This window comes from Musca autumnalis, unplaced genomic scaffold, assembly GCF_047663935.1.
Source record: "Musca autumnalis isolate F117 unplaced genomic scaffold, ASM4766393v1 scaffold_1, whole genome shotgun sequence".
Taxonomy (NCBI): Eukaryota; Metazoa; Arthropoda; class Insecta; order Diptera; family Muscidae; genus Musca; species Musca autumnalis.
In genome coordinates, this window is record NW_027411644.1 from 316072335 (window position 1) to 316090931 (window position 18597).

Here is an 18597-nt window from a genome sequence, read left to right on the forward strand (position 1 = left end):
ATTGATATGGTTACGAAGTTTTTCGGCAAATCACACACACGCGACCCGAACGCAAAGTAAGAGAGCAAATGTTTTGATTTTTTTACTTCAGTCTTGTACTGAATGTCATGCAAGCAGGTTGATGCCGCTTTATTTGTTTTTTTTTTTTTGGGTACACTGAAAAGATTTTGCAGTTGTACAGCAAATATGTGGAGGGAAGAATTTGAAAATGATTTTTTGTATTAATATTTTTAATGACGCAGAATGCCTCGTCTGCAATGCAACAATAAAAAAATAACAATAAATAAAAAAAGTGCTAAAACCCTAAGAAATCCTTTTTGCTTCGTAAAACTTTAAGAGTGGATAATTTTCACTGTGATGTAGAAATCGATGTTGTTTAACAATTTTTAATTCTTTGAGAAAGTGTCTATAGAAACATCCTTTCCTTCAGAAAGGGTCTATAGATGCACTCTTTCTCTCAGAAAGGGTATATAGAAGCACTCTTTCTTGTAGAAAGGGTCTATAAAGCACCCTTTCTTTCAGAATGGGTATATAGAAGCACGCTTTCTTTCAGAAAGGGTCTATAGAGATACCCTTTCTGTCAGAAAGGGTCTATAGAAGCAACCTTTCTGTCAGAAAAGGTCTTTAGAAGCACCCTTCCTTTCAGAAAGAGTCTTCCTTTCCTTTCTTTAAGAAAGAATCTAGAGAAACACCCCTTATTTAAGAAAGGGTATAGAGAAACACCCCTTCTTTAAGAAAGGATCTAGAGAAACACCCCTTCTTTAAGAAAGGGTCTAGAGAAACACCCCTTCTTTCAGAAAGGGTCTATAGAAACACCCTTTCTTTCAGAAAGGGTCTACAGAAGCACTTTGCTTTCAGAAAGTGTTTATAGAAGCACCCTTTCTTTTAGAAAGTGTTTATAGAAGCACCCTTTCTTTCGGAAAGGGCCTATAGAAGCAGCCTTTTTCAGAAAGGGTCTACAGAAGCACTTTGCCTATCAGAAAGGGTTTATAGAAGCACCCTTTCTTTTAGAAAGGGTCTATAAATGCACCCTTTCTTTCAGAAAGTGTCTATAGAAGCACCCTTTCTTTCAGAAAGGGTCTAAAGAAGCACTCTTTCTTTCAGAAAGGGTCTATAGAAACACCCCTTCTTTCAGAAAGGGTCTATAGAAGCATTCTTTCTTTCAAAAAGGGTCTATAGAAGCACGTTTTCTTTCAGAAATGGTCTATAGAAGCACCCTTTCTTTTCGAAAGGGCCTATAGAAGCAGCCTTTTTCAGAAAGGGTCTACAGAAGCACTTTGTCTTTCAGAAAGGGTTTATAGAAGCACCCTTTCTTTTAGAAAGGGTCTATAAATGCACCCTTTCTTTCAGAAAGTGTCTATAGAAGCACCCTTTCTTTCGGAAAGGGCCTATAGAAGCAAACGTTCTTTAAGAAAGGGTCTTCCGAAACACCCTTTCTTTCAGAAAGTTTTATAGAAGCACCCTTTCTATCAGAATGGGTCCATAGACGCATTCTTTATTTCAGAAAGGGTCTATAGAAGAACGCATTCTTTCAGAAAGGGTCTATAGAGGCACCCTTTTTCAGAAAATGTATATAGAATCACCCTTTATTTCAGGAAGGTTCTATAGAAGAACCATTTCTTTTAGAAAGGGTCTATAAAAGTACCCTTTCTTTTACAAAGTGTCTACAGAAGCACTTTGTCTTTCAGAAAGGGTTTATAGAAGCATCCTTTCTTTTAGAAAGTGTCTATAGAAGCATCCTTTCTTTTAGAAAGTGTCTATAGAAGCACACTTTCTTTCAGAAAGGGTCTAAAGAAGCACTCTTTCAGAAAGGGTCTAAAGGAGCACTCTTTCTTTTAGAAAGGGTCTATAGAAACACCCCTTCTTTAAGAAAGGGTCTATAGAAACACCCCTTCTTTCAGAAAGGGTCTATAGAAACACCCTTTCTTTCAGAAAGGGTCTACAGAAGCACTTTGTCTTTCAGAAAGTGTTTATAGAAGCACCCTTTCTTTTAGAAAGTGTCTATAGAAGCACCCTTTCTTTCGGAAAGGGCCTATAGAAGCAAACGTTCTTTAAGAAAGGGTCTTCCGAAACACCCTTTCTTTCAGAAAGAAGCACCCTTTCTTCATCGGCTAAAATGTTCGACCATCTTCTTTCTTATATTTTTACAAAAGTATTATTGGAGTAAAACTATAAAAAGACCTCTGACTAAATTCTGTATTCTTACTAACCTTCCATACGTTCCAATGTACGTCCACAATCCCACTTCATCGCCCTTTATATACGTTCCAATACTGTCTTTTTCCATCACTACATTTATCTATAGACAGATAACAGATTTACGGCCAAATTCATGGTGTAGAAAAAACATGATTTGGCGGACACTGTATGATTAAATGAAAACATTGGAGATTCGTTTTCCTTTTCCAATCTATTGATTCTTTGGAATAACTTTTGATGTTCTTTGCGTTATGTTCTTCCTTGGCAAGTTGTACCTTATAATCTTGGCAGGGAAAACCTAAGTCAAAAAGAAAAAAACTAGAAAGCAATTAAAGTTGCAACATCGTTGACCAGCTGGAAGTCAGGAAATTCTCATTTAAAAGTCTAAAGAAGCACCAACACCGACTTGCAGACAGACTCCCATTGAGGCCATAACAATTGATAGTTGGGTTATGATGCCAGTAGAAGTTGCCACTCTAGACAAAATAGATTAGACTGTCAGTTGAAGCATGTTTATGTTTCTGTGCTATTTTCAGCAGTGTTTGAGAGCCAAGTTGAAATGTTGGTTGGTTGGTGTTTTCTTTTTTTTTTTTTTGCAAGTGCTCTTTTACTAGGCAATCTTTGTGAGTCTATAATATGTATACGGTTATTTTTAAAAGAAGCTAAATGACAAGAATATTATTATTGTTTGTCTGATCTCAATAATAATTGATGTTACAATACAATTTTGATAAAAATAATTCTGTAATATTAAAGAGATTCGATATTTGTTAAAGAAAATGTTCATTTGAATTGTTCGATACACATATTTGACATGAAATTTTAGCCAACCATTGCTGACCAGATTGTAATTTCAACACAATTTTTACGACTCCGACCTTGACTCCAAAGATATATTCCAATTCAACTCTAAATAAACTACAGTTGAGACTTTTAGAGTGACACATCTCACACTCTATAGTGCCTATAAAGAATATAGAATCGTTTGATCCGAACTTTGTATACCCTCCTCCATAAATATACTAAATTATGGTGAAATAATTAGTTTACTAGGCCGTTGGCCATAGTCGCTAGTGCTTTTAAGTTACAAGTGTATTATAATTTTAAATTGTAATAAAAATTTAAATAAATAAAAAACAAGTGAGCAAAGGCTATAGTCGGGATGGGGCCGACCATGTGATACCCTACACCACTACCCCTGTGCATAAGCTTTTCACTGCTAAACATTTCTTTTAGGGAATATAATCCGACTACCACCAAAAATAATATGCCTCTTTCTCTCTGTGACCCCCATAAGCAACCAAAATTTCGTGACCATCCGATCAAAATTACGACCTGTAGCTTGATTGCAAAAAATAGAAAAATTCGATGCATTATCGACTATTGTGGTATCTACCTTGTTTGACCACCTACGCCAACCTGCTTTACACCAATGTAAAGGTAATATTTTCTTCTTCCATTTACAGGCTTTGCCGTTGGAATACCACTACTAGAAGCCGATATATTCACAAAGAATAAAACTTTGAATTTGTCTCCAAATGAGTTTTTCCCCATTCCGACCCCTAAATATTATCCGACTATCACCAAAATCAATAGGCTTCTTCCTCTGTGGGGCCCCCATCTACCCCCAAAATTTCGTCACCATCCGATCAAAATTCCAACTTGTAGCGTGATTACAAAAAATGGAAAAATTGGGTTTATTACTGAATTTTGCAATATCTCGGTTTGCTCACTTACGCCAACATACTTTGCATCAATATAAACAAGGTCTTTTCTTCTTCCATTGACGGGTATTCCTGTTGGAATACTCCAACCAGAAGCGGAGATATTCGCATAAGAAAAAACTTTGACTTTCCTCCACATAAGCTTTTCGCTTATTCCATCATCAAAATCAATAGGCTTCTTTCTCTTTGGGACCCCCATTAACCCCCAAAATTTCGTGACGATCCGATCAAAATTGCGACCTGTAGTGTGATTACAAAAAAATCGGAAAATGGGATGCATTATCGACTATTGCCATATCTCTGCTATTTGACCACCTACGACAACCTACTTTACATCGTTGTAAAGGTGATATTTTCTACTTTCCTCGCCTAGTTTTGCTTTTGATATACTTCTTAAAGAAACAGAGATATTGGTTTTGAAATAAAATGTTGACGTTTCTCCAAATAAGTCTTTGCCCATTCCGACCCCTAAATATTATCCGACCATCACCAAAATCAATTGGCTTCTTCATCTGTGAGACCCCCATTAACCCTCAAAATTTCGTGACGATCCGATCAAAATTGCGACCTGTAGCGTGATTTCCAAAAAAATAGAAAAATGGGATGTATTACCGACTATTGTGATATCTCCGTCATTTCGTTACCTACGCCGACCTAGTTTGCATAATTGTAACGGCGGGATCTTCTACTTTCATAGTCAGGCTTTGCTTTTGGAAAATTTTCAACCAAAGCTGTGATATTTGTCAATATAATTAAAATCGCAAAAATGAAAATTGGGGTTTTATTTGTTACTATTGTGATATCTTCGATGTTTGATCACCTACGAGCACTTACTTTACATCATTAGAAAGGTGATATTTTCTTCTTTAATTGTCAGGTTTTGCTTCTGCTATACCCTATATAGAAGCTGAGATATTCGCTTTTGAAAAAAACGTTGTATTTTTATCCACCTAAGTTTTTTGCCCTTTCCGACCCCTAAATATAATCCGACCATCACCAAAATCAATAGGCTTCTTCCCCTCCGGGACCCCCATCAACATGCAAAATTGCGTGACGATCCGATCAAAATTGTGACCTGTAGCGTGATTACAAGGTTTAGATGGACGGACGGACGAACTGACGGACGGACACACATAGCCAGATCGACTCAGCTCGTCGAGACATTCATTTTGGTATATATAAGTATGGGTCTACGACCATTATTTCGATGCGTTACAAACTTTTTGGCCAAAACCAACTTATAATACCCTCCCCACATAGTGGTGTAGGGTATAATAAAAATTAGTTTATGAAAGTTACAAGGAAGCTGTTAGTTGCAAATTAACGTTTTAAAATATTATTTTATATTATAATAGCTCTTAGGATTTAGTTTTTGCAAAATAGTGTGGCTTAATTTCACTTTTGTTGTTTTAGTGTTATAATTAAACAACTAATTAATTAGTAAATCTTTGGCTACGCCAAAAGAATCATATATTTTCATTTGACCTAAGGTTTTAGTCATGATGCCCAAATATCTCGCAAATAATTTTCCAATGCAGGTCACGGTTTTAATATTATCCAGTATTAATATGAGCTGCCATCTAGTGCCAGACTTTAAATTATGGTTCGTAGACTAAACCTTCCCTAGAATATGGTTTCTATGGGTATATTAGGGTATAACTCTGTAATCTGACCACGTACATTAAAATAATTGGCATGAATGGAAAAGTCAAGAATTTTATCTACTACCTGTTATTTGACATTTGAGGTGCCCAGTGGTCACAAAATTTCTCCACCAAAAATTGTCAACATAGCTCCACAATGGAATATATTTTCTGGCATTGTTTAAGCATTTGTTATTCCTTGGTCACACTACCCACTTAAAATTAAGGTCAGGAAAAAAGCTACGTAATATGTATTTTATGTCGGAGGGTATAAAAAGTACGGCCCAGCCGTACTTTACGCTTTTTACTTGTTTCTTTTGTTTGTCAAGCGAACCAAGTTCGGAACCACTTGGTATTCATCTTTTTATTTCACAACTGATGTTGTTTGTTGTATTAATGGCGGTGTCGAGGTAGATGAAGTCTTTAATTACCTCAAATTTGTAAATACTAATTTCCACAATTGCTCTGACATTTGTAGACGCATTGCTCGAAGCTACCATAAACTTGGTCTTGTAGCCGTTTACTGCTAGGCTCACTTCAGAAGATTATCTTCGTCTTAAAAGGTGTCTGTTACTTCGTTTCCACCCGTGATGTTAACGTCATCGGAATAAGAAAGTGTATATTGTACAGCGAGATGGTGAGTAGATCACACGAAAGACACTATAGTTGTCTGGAACCTTTTTTGGTACTAAACTGGTCGCAGAGGTTAATTTTATCTTACAAAGCCGAATAAGCATTGCTGGAATACTAAATTGAGACATGTCTTGGAATAACTTTGAACGTCCCTTTTTGTCGGCTTGTAAAATATCGGCTCTTTCTGTATTCTTAGTCTTCAGCTGGTGTATTGCAGTCTTCACCTCATCTTGGCCAGATGAATCGCCTTCTTTTTAAGTACTAATATTGTGATACTTATCGTCGAAAACAAAATATATTTCCAATATTATTTTTACATTGTAGTTAGTGCTTACGATTGATTTTAAAATATAAAAGAAAATTGCGTTCTTAATAATTTTATATTAGAGAAAAATAATTTATAAAAAATTTGTCATAAAAAATAATTATATGTGCAATAACGAAAATTTGTAAAAAATTCATAATAATGAACAAAATTGTTGTACATTTAACAGGATATTGTATTGTCCTTGTGGATTAGAACTTGTTGTAGCCTTCGTCTAATAGAACCGACTAGGTTTCCGCCAATAATGCACATTTCAATGCTTTCAGCTTCGAGCACTCCTTTGACTTCGCGCAAACTTTGGCGGATAGTATGCCCCGAAGGTCTTCAATGGGTTGGTGGCCATTAGTTATAGCTGGCCACTCCAATACCCGTACATTTCGTGCCATTAAAAACTCCTTTGTAGGTCCAACAGGGTGATTCGGGGCAATAGCCTGCTGGAAAGTCCAATTATATCCGTTCAGTTCTTCATCAATATCTATTAAGTTGTTCTCTAACAACTCAACATATGTTTCGGCACTTATTTATGTCGGAACAAAACTTAAATTATGCTTCCTTGGTGGAGGCGTCTGTTATTCCAAATGGATTTTGAGGGCATTTCTCACTGCGCTGATATGTTATCGAAACGAAAATCCTTTCAATAACATATACCGTGTTGTGTCCCTACGTACTTTATTTGCTACGATCAATCGGATACGTACCTTTGCTGAAAACAATGTAGCGATGAATGTGTTCCATCTGTCACAACTTGGTCAAAAGTTTGTAACGCATCGAAATAATGGTCGTAGACCGGATCGTCACCAAATTGTGTGTTTTGATGGGGGTCCCGGAGGGGAAGAAGCCTATTGATTTTGGATAAAAATCAAGGTCTTATTACAAAGCGAATATCTCCGCTTCTATAAGGGGGACATACCAAAAGCAAAACATGACAAGGAAAGTAGAAAATATCACAATTACAACGGTGTAAAGTAGGGTGTCGTAGATGATGAAACAACGGAGGTGTGCAATAGTCGCTAACCCAACCCAAATGTTTATACCCTACACCACTATGTGGGTAGGCTATTATACGTTGGTTTTGGACAAAAAGTATATAACGCATCGAAATAAGGGTCGTAGACCCATGCATATATATACCAAAATGAATGTCTCGACAAGCGGAGTCGATCTGGCTATGTGTGTCCGTCCGTATGTCCATCTAAACCTTGTAATCACACTACAGGTCGCAATTTTGATCGGATCGTCACCAAATTTTGAGTGTTGATGGGGGTTGTGGGGGGAAAGAAGTGTACTGATTTTGGTGATGGCCGGATAATATTCAGGAGTCGGAATGGGCAAAAAACGTATGTGGAGAGCATTCAACTTTTTATTCATGAGAATATCTCCACTTATAGTAGGCGTATTCCAAAAGGAAAGCCAGTCAATGGATGACTGATTCTAAATAGGTTGGCGCATCTGAGGCTTACGTTAATACAAAACGTGGCATTTATGTTAAATATCAGAGTTATTGCCACAGTGGTGCAATGGTATGCACGCCCGCCTTGCACGCTGAAGGTCGTGGGTTCGATTCCCCGGCCAGGCAACATAAAAATTTCAATGGTGGCAAAATACCCCTCAGTAAGGTTGCCAACATTTCCCGAATGTTTCAGTCATGTAAAACTTCTATACAAGTGGTGTCTTAAGACACGTCGTTCGGACTTGGCAATAAACAGCAGGTCCCATATCTTTGAGCTAATATGAATCGGGGTGCATTCATTGATATGAGAGAAGTTCCCTTGTCCCGTATGGGATGTTTGTGGAACAATTATATTACATCAGAGTTATTACAAAAGGCGCTAAGCTATCAGAATTTTAATATTTTGAAGCTTTTACTTTAATGCCAAATACCTCAGCTTCTATTTGGTGTATTAAAGACATGTAAAATGCTAATCAGGAAGACCAGCAAAGCTTTCAATCGGTATCAAGTTGATGTCGACAGTAGTCAAATATAAAATTACATATCTATTAATTATTTTGGTTCGTTTCGCCTTAAGTCATTTGACTTGAAAAGCCTGAGAGGTGAAAACTTTAGCATCTCCCTAAAAGAAATGTTTACGAGTGAAAAGCTTATACACAGGGGTAGTGGTGTAGGGTATCACATAGTCGGCCCGTCCCGACTATAGCGTTTTCTCACTTGTTATTTTTGCGATTATAATTGTAATGACGAATACCAGCTTTGGCTGGGGACCACAAATAGCTCCTGACTATGAAAGTAGAAAATACCACATTTACAATGATGCAAAGTAGGTTGGCGTGCGTGGGTTATATCGGTCCACCATACTTAGATGAGGTTCCAAAATGGTCTCAATCGGTCCACTCCTTCGGGTACCTCTGACACGAAAGCTCAAAAATGTCCGAGAAAATTGTGCGCACGATGACTCTTGAAGGGAGTGACCGATTTGGTCCGTACTTTACACATCCGAAAATATTTATCAGATATATATCAGGTTCGAATTAGGACTATATTTATTTACTCTCTCGGGTACCTCCCACACAAAATGTCGGATAAGTTCAGTTTAGGGCCTGCTCTCGAATCGCTTTGATTTTTGTTGTAACAACTTGTATTCACTGCCCACCATACGATGGTAAAAGTTTCCATATTTCCTGAGAAAATAACCTGAAAGTTACAAAAAACCACTCCTTCCGGTACCTCCCCCACAAAAGTTCAAAAATGGTGGGAAAACTTGTGCGCACATTAACTCAGAGGAGAGTATCCGATTTGGTCCGTACTTTGAACATCGTAATATTTCTAAAAGACATAGATCAGTTCCGAATATGGACTATATATTTTTATTTATTTTTTTATATCACTTGGTTCTTTGAGAACCACCCAAACTAATTCTGGAATTATTTTATTTTTTAATTATTTGCCTAAAAGTTGATGTTATAGAGAAATTTGTTAATGGTCTCTGTGCACTTCTTATATTCCCACAATATTTTATTTATATTATTTATTATAGCCAACTCTAAATAATCCTTCTTTTATTTTCATTTCAGAAATCCTTTACATTAATTCTTCAAGCATTGGATATGTACAATGTATCATATCCGGGTTAGTATTATCCTGCATTTAAATTTCTAGTCATTTTCATGCATTATTAAAGAGATCCCATTTTATGTTACTAAACTGAGATCTAATTTAATTTTTGTTATTTTCTCATTTCATTTTCGGTATTGATTTTCCGCAATTCATGTGAACGAACAATGGCTACTTCTTTACGATCCACCCAAAACACAAAATGTAATTTCAAATGAACATCAAACTTCAACATGTTTGCCTGCGATTGGAAACACCACACAACATCAACATGACAATACAAAAAAATTTCCATTTTCTAAAACAAACTCTAAACCGACAACAACAACGACTACAATGACGATGATGGTTATACCACCCATTTGGTGTTACGTTTTGAAAAACTAACTTCAACATCTACAATTGTGCCACCCATTTTCCTTGTACCCTCCACTGGAAACATCATCTTCGCCAACAATAACAACAACAACAGATTCCGAAAGGTTAATTGAAGAAACATCATTTTCAAGCGTCATTTTACCATCTCCCGAATGGAAAACATTGGATCACATCGGCCGAAATGCCCGAATTACCTATCGTGTCAGAGTTCAGTGTGCAGCTACCTACTACAACACAACGTGTACGACATTTTGTCGATCACGTAACGATCGCTTTGGTCATTACGATTGTGGACCGCAGGGTGAAAAGATTTGCCTTAACGGTTGGACGGGTGACAATTGTGAAAAGGCGATATGCAAACTGGGCTGTGACCCCGTCCATGGTAAATGTGATAAACCGGGTGAATGCGAGTAAGTATTTAAACGAAAAAAGTAATGAAACAAAAGCAAAAAATGAAATTACAAAGTTGTCATTTATTTCTCATGCATGTGTGTAATAATTACCCGTGTTCCGTTAAGAGTGGCACTTATGTGCGTACATATGTATGCACATAGGTGTTATTAAGAAATATAATGTTTTTATTATTGTTGTCAGGAAATAACATGAACTAGAAACGGCGAAAAGTAATATGAAATGAAATGTAATATTAACCCCTTAAAGCCGCTTGAATAAGTGAAGAAGCCAGTGTTCAACTTAAACATTAGATTTTACATAGCGGTTTAAGCCCTCGTATCTTCTCTTATTTCCCATCCTAGTTAAACGTCCAAACCTGCGATTAAAACACCCCCTGAACAAATAACTAGGCAAAGATCATAGATGTTAAACATCAGCAATATATTTGTTAACCATCAATAGGTCAGAATGGCTATAACAACAGTTAGGCTATGAGTCTCTGTGGCAATTTGTACACATTGCACTTGGTGCGACCATAACAAAAAAATCTTCACCAGTTTGGCAAGCTTTGACCTAAGAAATAAGTTATTTATCTACTGTTCATCAGCATGGGCTGTTACCATGCAGCTTTTATATCTCTATGAAAGCGTTATATTTTTGGAGATTCTTTTTTAGTTTTTTTTCTTCCTTCCTATGGAATGTATACCGGCATATTTAACTGTTAACGATTTATTACATATTTTTTCAACTTATCTCACAGCGATTATGTCTGCTATGATTGTGGAATGTTCTTATGTTGGATTAAAACAAGAAAGAAAATCATTGGTGGATATACTCCACTTGCATAAACATATAAATTCACGTAATCGGCTGAAGCAAGCGTTGCTTAAATCTTCACCTATTTTGATGAGAGTGTAAATATGACACAATATCGGTAAAACTTTACCACATATCTGGACATTTACAGTTTATGTAATTACTAAGAACGTTTTTAGCGACGACGGAAAGCTTCTGCAACTCTATTCAGTACGCCGAGAGAACATTTATTAAGTTTATTCTTCCTTGTATGTAGTCCAAATTCTGTCACAAAATTATTAGCACGGGTCAAGTCTGAAAGTGGTACGAAAGCGCCTTACATTAGGTTATAATTTACCATTTTACAATATTAGGAACAAGTGTCACGGTGCTCTTAAGCCAACTTTAAATGGAAGGTGCTTACACCTGGGAAGTTTTTGCAGATTATGAAACTACAATGTTTATAGATGAGAAAAACCAAAAAACAAAAAAATCGCCGGAGCGCTTTTTAAATAAATTGCGGTCAAAGTTCACGTTTTTAAGTTTTTCTACCCTCCACCATATGGCGGGTATAATTAAATTTGTCATTCCGTTTGTAACACATCGAAATATTCGTCAGAGACCCTATAAAGTATCTATATATCACTAATATTTTTGAAAATTTAACATAGCTGAAGCCAAGGTTTACCCTTTCAGAACACGCGACTTGTGATTGTATATTTTACAAATTAAATATATTTGGATAAAATGAAATGTTTTTGGACGTGGCAAAAAATATTGGCCTTAAAAGATAATTTGCGTGGAAGCTGTGGCTATATTTATGTTAAAAAATGGGTAAAAATGGGTTGAAGCCAACATGTCTTTTTTTGTTTTCTCTCGATTTGTGAGTAAACCACACTTCTCTCGATTTTCCTGTCAAAGTAAAAGTAAAAGCAAACTAAATAAGGGTCATCTCACTAATGTATTACTTTTCAAAATTTGAACTGCTTCTACCATTAAATGATTCTGACATTTTGAAGGCAGATTTACAGTGTTTTTTAAAATTTCTTCTAATTTCATTCCGCAAACAGGTTTTTCAAAAAATTATATATAGGATTGTAGTACTTGCGATTCTGAGTTATTTGATACGTATATTGTGAATGTAGTCTGCACAGCTTCATAGAAATCTTTATCCAAATACGGAAATTTTGTGCGAACATTTTTGTAAAAAACATATTTTTCGGGCCTAATTTTTACAATTGTCATTCGATTTCCTCGTACTTGATTGCACATTTTAGTTTTTTACGTTCCGGATCTAATAAGTCATTCCCCGTGAAAATCCATCCACTAAAACGCGAGTTACGATAAATTCCAAATAGAAAAATCACCTAAAAATGTTTTTGAAAATATCGCGTATTTTATCGCGTTTTCTGCGGTTCGTTTCCACTGCAATGAAACAACTAGTACAGCATCTTCGTTTTAGCGGAAACAGAGATTTGAAAACTTCAATGATAAGGGAGCTACATTCATTTTATCCCAAAAAATAGTGTGGGATGCTACATCCACGGTTCTTGATTGATCGCCTTGAAATAGATATATATCGATGTAGATTTTCATGGTGGACATTGAAATCGGATGCGGACAAAAATCGTATTCAATTTTCGCAAATTAGCGATATTTTATAGGTTTTTTAGTGCTAAGATGCAGCCGATGCTACATCTAAGCCTCCAAATTAAATTTCGAAAAATATATACAAATTAAAAGATATGGTCTTGCTGTACGTGAACATCACATGCGGACAAAATGATTATGATAATTACGCGATTTACACGTATTTTAAAATGCATATAAATTAAAATGCTTTATGTGACCCCTATTTCCATTTCAGAAACCTTGAGATATATCCTCAGCAACCCAATTATCTTCCTCAGTAGGAAAGCTTTTATATCAATGTCTATAAAGCAAAATCCGTATATTTTAATGGGAGATTTAAGCAAAATGAAGGAAGTATTCCTATAGATTTTTCCAAAATTTTATACTACATAATGAATGTGAAAAATATTTTTTCAAACAAAAAAATATTTTTTTAACCAAAATATGTGTTTATTTTGGCTGTGACATCGAAACTATAATACCAATCTGTATGATTTTAGTCTCATTTGATTCGCCGTGAAGTTTTGCTCCCATACGAATTTTTTTCGTAATTTTATAGCGGGTAAATGGACCTTTATTTTGAAAAAAGTTGACTTACATTTAATAATTTATCAATTTATTATACATTTCGCGAGTACTGAGTAAAATTTAACAAATATTATGCAATCTACTAACTCAAGCCACTTCCAGATAACTTTTTAGTAGCAATTGCTCGCGGTAAAAAAATTAGCGTTTTTATAATAAATTTTTCTTTAAAACGAAAATAAAACCGCCATAACTTTCATCCGCATCAACAAAAAACTGGCTCGCGAGCGGATTCGTACTGGGAATTTGTTTCTTAACCTATGTACCGAAAATCTTTGATGTAGCGCGAAAAAAAATTTAACATTTTTTTTGAAATGGAATCTATATATATAAAAAAGGATGATGTTAGTTACTACGCTTATAACTCAAGAACGGCTGAACAGATTTTGACAATTCGCACCAATTCGGAATGGTCTCATGGCAGAAAAGGATAAAACCTAAAAAAATCGCGAAAATCTGCGAAAATTTTGCAAAAAAATGTTTGACACATTTCTATGTAGCTTCGTGTTGGGAGTATACCGTGACACTTTTTTTTACAGGTTTTGGTGAAATTGTATATGCACCAACTGTCAGGGTCCATTGTACTACTCTGTTTTGTCAATTTTTAAAAGTTGTATAGACATTTTTTATTAACAATCAAATCGATTTTCATTTATTTTTAAGCGTCTTTTTAGAAAATTAACAGCGAAAACTTTGTTAAAAAGAGGGAGTTTAGTTTAGAGTTTGTAAAGATTTTTAGTGGCTTCGGTCAGATTCCGATTAAAAAGATGAAAATGAAAACGCTGGAAATGGTTTCCACAGTTTTGGGGAAAAAAGTACAAAATCCACAAAATTGGTGGGTTATTAGAAAAATCTGGAGCTCAGAGGTAATTTAATTGGAAATGAGGTTGTGGCATATATGGTATAATGGGGTGGGTGTGCCACGTTTTTGTTCAAAATGTTCCAATATCAACACCGTTAAAGTTTTTTTCAAATATTAATTTTGGAAAAAATATAAGCATATCTTGGCTATAAATTTTGATATATAAATGTTTATAATTTTGTTTTTAAAATATAATTTTTGAGAATTTACAAAATGTCTAAAAATTGGCCAATCCGCCCCACCTCACCCAAGGGACAGCTTTGTCACCGACGTGGATACCTACGCCAAGGGACTCTAAATATTCATTTACCATACTTCTTCCTTAAATATCAAAATTTTACAATAAAGGGACGTTTTATCTATTGAAAAATCAAAAATTATACTAAAATTGAAGACAAGAAACAGATCCTAGAATTCAATTGAAGTTGGTATGTTGAATTTCGATACAAAAGATATAATATTACGTCAATACGACAAATTTCTCACATTAACCCACCCCACCCCATCCTGGCATAGGCGCCCCAACCTGTTTCATAATATGAATAATCTTGGCATTTATAATTATTTTTTTATACAAATTAATTGGATTTCTATTCTGTAGGAATTGTCTTTTAACGGTATAAAATGTATTTTGGATATCACCAAAGGCAAACCAGATGTAACAAAATATACCTACCATGAACTTTTTTCGCAATACCCTGAAAAACACAATACTGCTTGCATCCTCAATCATATATTTGATACAAATGCCAGCTTTTGGGATATGATAGATCATCGCTAAACTCACAATTTTCCTTTTAACGGTATTTTTGTAGCATTTGTAGTTTTCAAGAAAATCTGCGGTGGCACAGCCGCCCCATAATACCATACATATGTATACTTTTGAACCGTAAGTAAAAACATCTTCGAAAGATGAACTTCCGATTTATGTCGTATAAAATTTGAGCAGTACCAGGTATATATTGATACCCCCACTGAAAATCAGTTTAGTTCCCGCACAGCTGGAACGCAATTGCTAATGGTCAAATACATACGTATGTATGTATATCGAAAAAGTATGATATTCAAATTGGAAAGAAACAAGTAAGAAAGTATCAGTCAGCTGTATCCTCAGCCTTTGACCAAAAACAAGAAATAAGCAAACACATATTTTAAACAGCGAGTTTAAACCAAGTTTGGAAAAAATTTTTGAAAAATTTGAGAGTTATCCTTCATACTAGCAGTTTAAGCATGTACCGGCAGGGTGTCATGGACTTACTCCGGAAAATAATTGTACCGTTGTAATAGGAATGGTGAAAACAACCTTCTGCAAAAAAAAAAATCAAATAGATCCGAGACGAGTCCTCAAAGTCCACTTTTCCCAAATTTTGTGTGGGAGGTACCCGAAGGACTGGACTGGGTGAAATAATACGATATGCAAAGTTTGGACCAATCAGAAACTCCCTGCGAGAGTTATCTTCAGGATTTGGCAGTTTAGATGATGCCGTCAAGGTTTCTTGGAGTTTTTAGGCCAGTATCTCAAGGAGTATGGACTGCTGAAAAAAATATCAAAACTATCTGAGAGAAGCTCCTAAACTTCATTTATGGTGTGTGGTAGGTACACGAAGGAGTAGATTGATATGGTCCATATTCAAACCCGATCTATATCCGGAAGGAGTAATCCGATTTGCAAAGTTTGGACCAAATCGATTGCGCCCTTTTGTGGGGGAGGTACCCGAAGGAATGGACCAATATGGATCAACTAAGTTTGGGCAAGGTTCTTCGAAGTTCAAAATTCGGTTCGGTTGATCCGTTCGAGAGTTATCGTGCACACCAGCCAGACACTCCAGCCAGTAGGAGGTACTGATAAGAAGAAAACCATTGATTATGAAACGAATGGGGGCGTTACGATACTACTTTGTTTCAAATGTGCGTCGCAAAATATGTTATTTGCTTAATAAATATATTTTAGTCCCGATTTACAGTTGCCCAATTGTCAGTTTATGGGACAGAGATTCGAGGAAAATAGAAACACTTTGCCTCTCAGTAGCCTCTTTCTTCGATAAACTGACAATTATAGAAAGTACGATTGTCTAATGGGCATCTGCGTCAAAGATCGTCCTAAATAGTTCAAAACAAAGAAATATTTGCAATTGAACTCGACAACAAAGCCATCGACTTCAGTAATAATTCTAACAGACCGCGAGACGAAGTTCGCCGGGTCCCCTAGTGTGATATAAAACTGTTCGTCAGAAATATGTCTGTACAGGTCCACGCTTTCATATTGCCCCATTTCTGACTAAAATTCGTCGGTGTAGGCCCATAGAACGGTACCTCCGGATTTTCGTAATACTGAAGATTGAGACGTTAATATCCAACCGAAATGGCTGAAATTCGTTATTTCGTCTTCCAAGAGTTATAAAATATTCCAGAAGAGTATTATCAGTATAGGTCCACGTCTTCCTATATCCCCATAGAAGCGTACTTCTTGATTTTCGGTATTTTTTAAGTTTTAGCCACTTTCTTTTTCCGAAATATAGGAAATTTGGTATTTAGTCTTCTTTGAGCCTAAAAACTTTCCGTCAGAAATTTGTCGGTATAGATCGATGTTTTGAAATAGCCCCCATAGAATGGTGCCTCACATTAGTTTACCGAAATTGCTGAAATTTAGAATAAAGTCTTCTTCATACACGTAAGGAAACTAAGTATTCCATTTTACTTCAATACAACTTGTGGTGGAGGGTATAAAAAGTTCGGCCCGGCCGAACTTAACGCCGTTCTTACTTGTTTTATTTTAAGTTTTTTAGGTTTTGCTGGGAAACTGCAAGCCCTATGAAAATGCAACTTAAGAAAGTGTTATAGCAGTGAAAATTCTCTACAAGATTGACCCTTTGCTAGGTTTTACCATTTTGGAGATATAGAAGTTGACATTTTGACAATTTACTGACTGAAATGTGACCTGAAATTCTATATCTCAAACATGGTAAAACCTACGAAAACACCTTAAAGGACAATCTTGTAGAGAATTTTCACAGCTACAAAATTTTCTTTAGCCCTATTTCGATAGGACTTGCGTAAAAACTTCCCAGGTGTAAGCGGTTTTTATTTAAAGTTAGTTAAGGCGCATTATTTTATATGGAGGCGATACAGTCAGTGCATTGTACCAATTTGAACTTCTATATTTTACAAATGGTAAAACCTACGAAAATATCAGAAAGGTCAATCTTGTGGAGAATTTTCACAGCTACAATATTTTCTCTAATCTCATTTCAATAGGACTTGCGGTTTCCGGGGTTTAAAAATAAGAGTGGGAAAAATACTCGCAATAGAGTACGACTTTGCTCGAAGAGTACGAGGTTTGTTCCGAAGTTAGGAGGAGGGTGGTCGGAGGTCCAGAGGAGGTTGTTCCGAAGTTCGGAAGAGGGTGGTCGGAGGTTCAGAGGAAGGAGTTCGGAGTTTCGAACAACCTCCGTCCACCCTCCTCCGAACTTCGAAACAACCTCCTCTGGACCCTCCTCTGAACCTCCGACCACCCAGCTCCGAACCTCCGCCCACGCTCCTCCGAACCTCCGACCACCCTCCTCCGAACTTCGGAACAACCTCTTGTGGACCTCCGACTACCCTCCTCCGAACATCGGAACAACTTCCTGTGGACCTCCAACCACCTTCCTCCGACCACCTTCCTCCGACTATCATCCTCCGAACAACTCGCCCTTTCCACCTACAGTCCACAGCAACATCAAAACCTGTTCGCTACTATACACGCAACAACACACAAACGGCAAAAAATATTTTTTCACTCGATTTTACACATCGTGTAAACTCGTACTCTATGTCGAGCATTTTCATTCCCACTCGTTTTTTCTTGCAAAACTCCTACTCTTCAAGTACTGGTACTCGCAAACACTTTTCACTCGCGAGTAAAAACGAGCAAGTCTGAAATATGCTTCGCGTGTGACGAGTTAAATTGGAGTATACTCGATTTCTTTTTTCTACTCGCAAGAGTACTCCTGCTCGAACTCGCTCGAATTTCACTAGCGAGTAGAATTCCAGCAAGTATTTCGGAGCTCTGTCTATGAGCATTGTTGTTTCAGAATCCGTAAACACTTCCCAGGTGTAAGCACCTTTCATTTAAATTTGGTTCAAAAGCACCGTGGTGTCGTTTAGAAACACCTCTCGGATCAGTCTGAAATTTTTACCACAGGTAGCCATTGGGACCCTGATTCAGTTCGGCGCTTAGAGGAACCGTAGAATTAGTGGCAGATATTAGAATATTCCTCGCGCGGGAATTGCCAGACACCAAGTTCGTAAAATCATCTACATTCGCGTTAATCGCAATGCCGTCAGGAGGGAGACAGTCCTGCAAATATAACCGCACC

The 18597-nt window shown here is 36.5% G+C and overlaps 1 protein-coding gene across 3 annotated transcripts in view; it reads left to right on the forward strand.

Moving 5' to 3' along the window:
• Positions 1 to 18597, forward strand: part of Ser (protein serrate) — a 164452-nt gene that overhangs the window by 47982 nt on the left and 97873 nt on the right. For all 3 annotated transcript variants that reach the window (XM_073962343.1, XM_073962344.1, XM_073962342.1), the window contains exons 5-6: positions 9555 to 9609; positions 10067 to 10382. In XM_073962343.1, coding sequence (XP_073818444.1) covers positions 9555 to 9609; positions 10067 to 10382 — 371 coding nt within the window. The remainder of the gene's footprint in view (positions 1 to 9554; positions 9610 to 10066; positions 10383 to 18597) is intronic.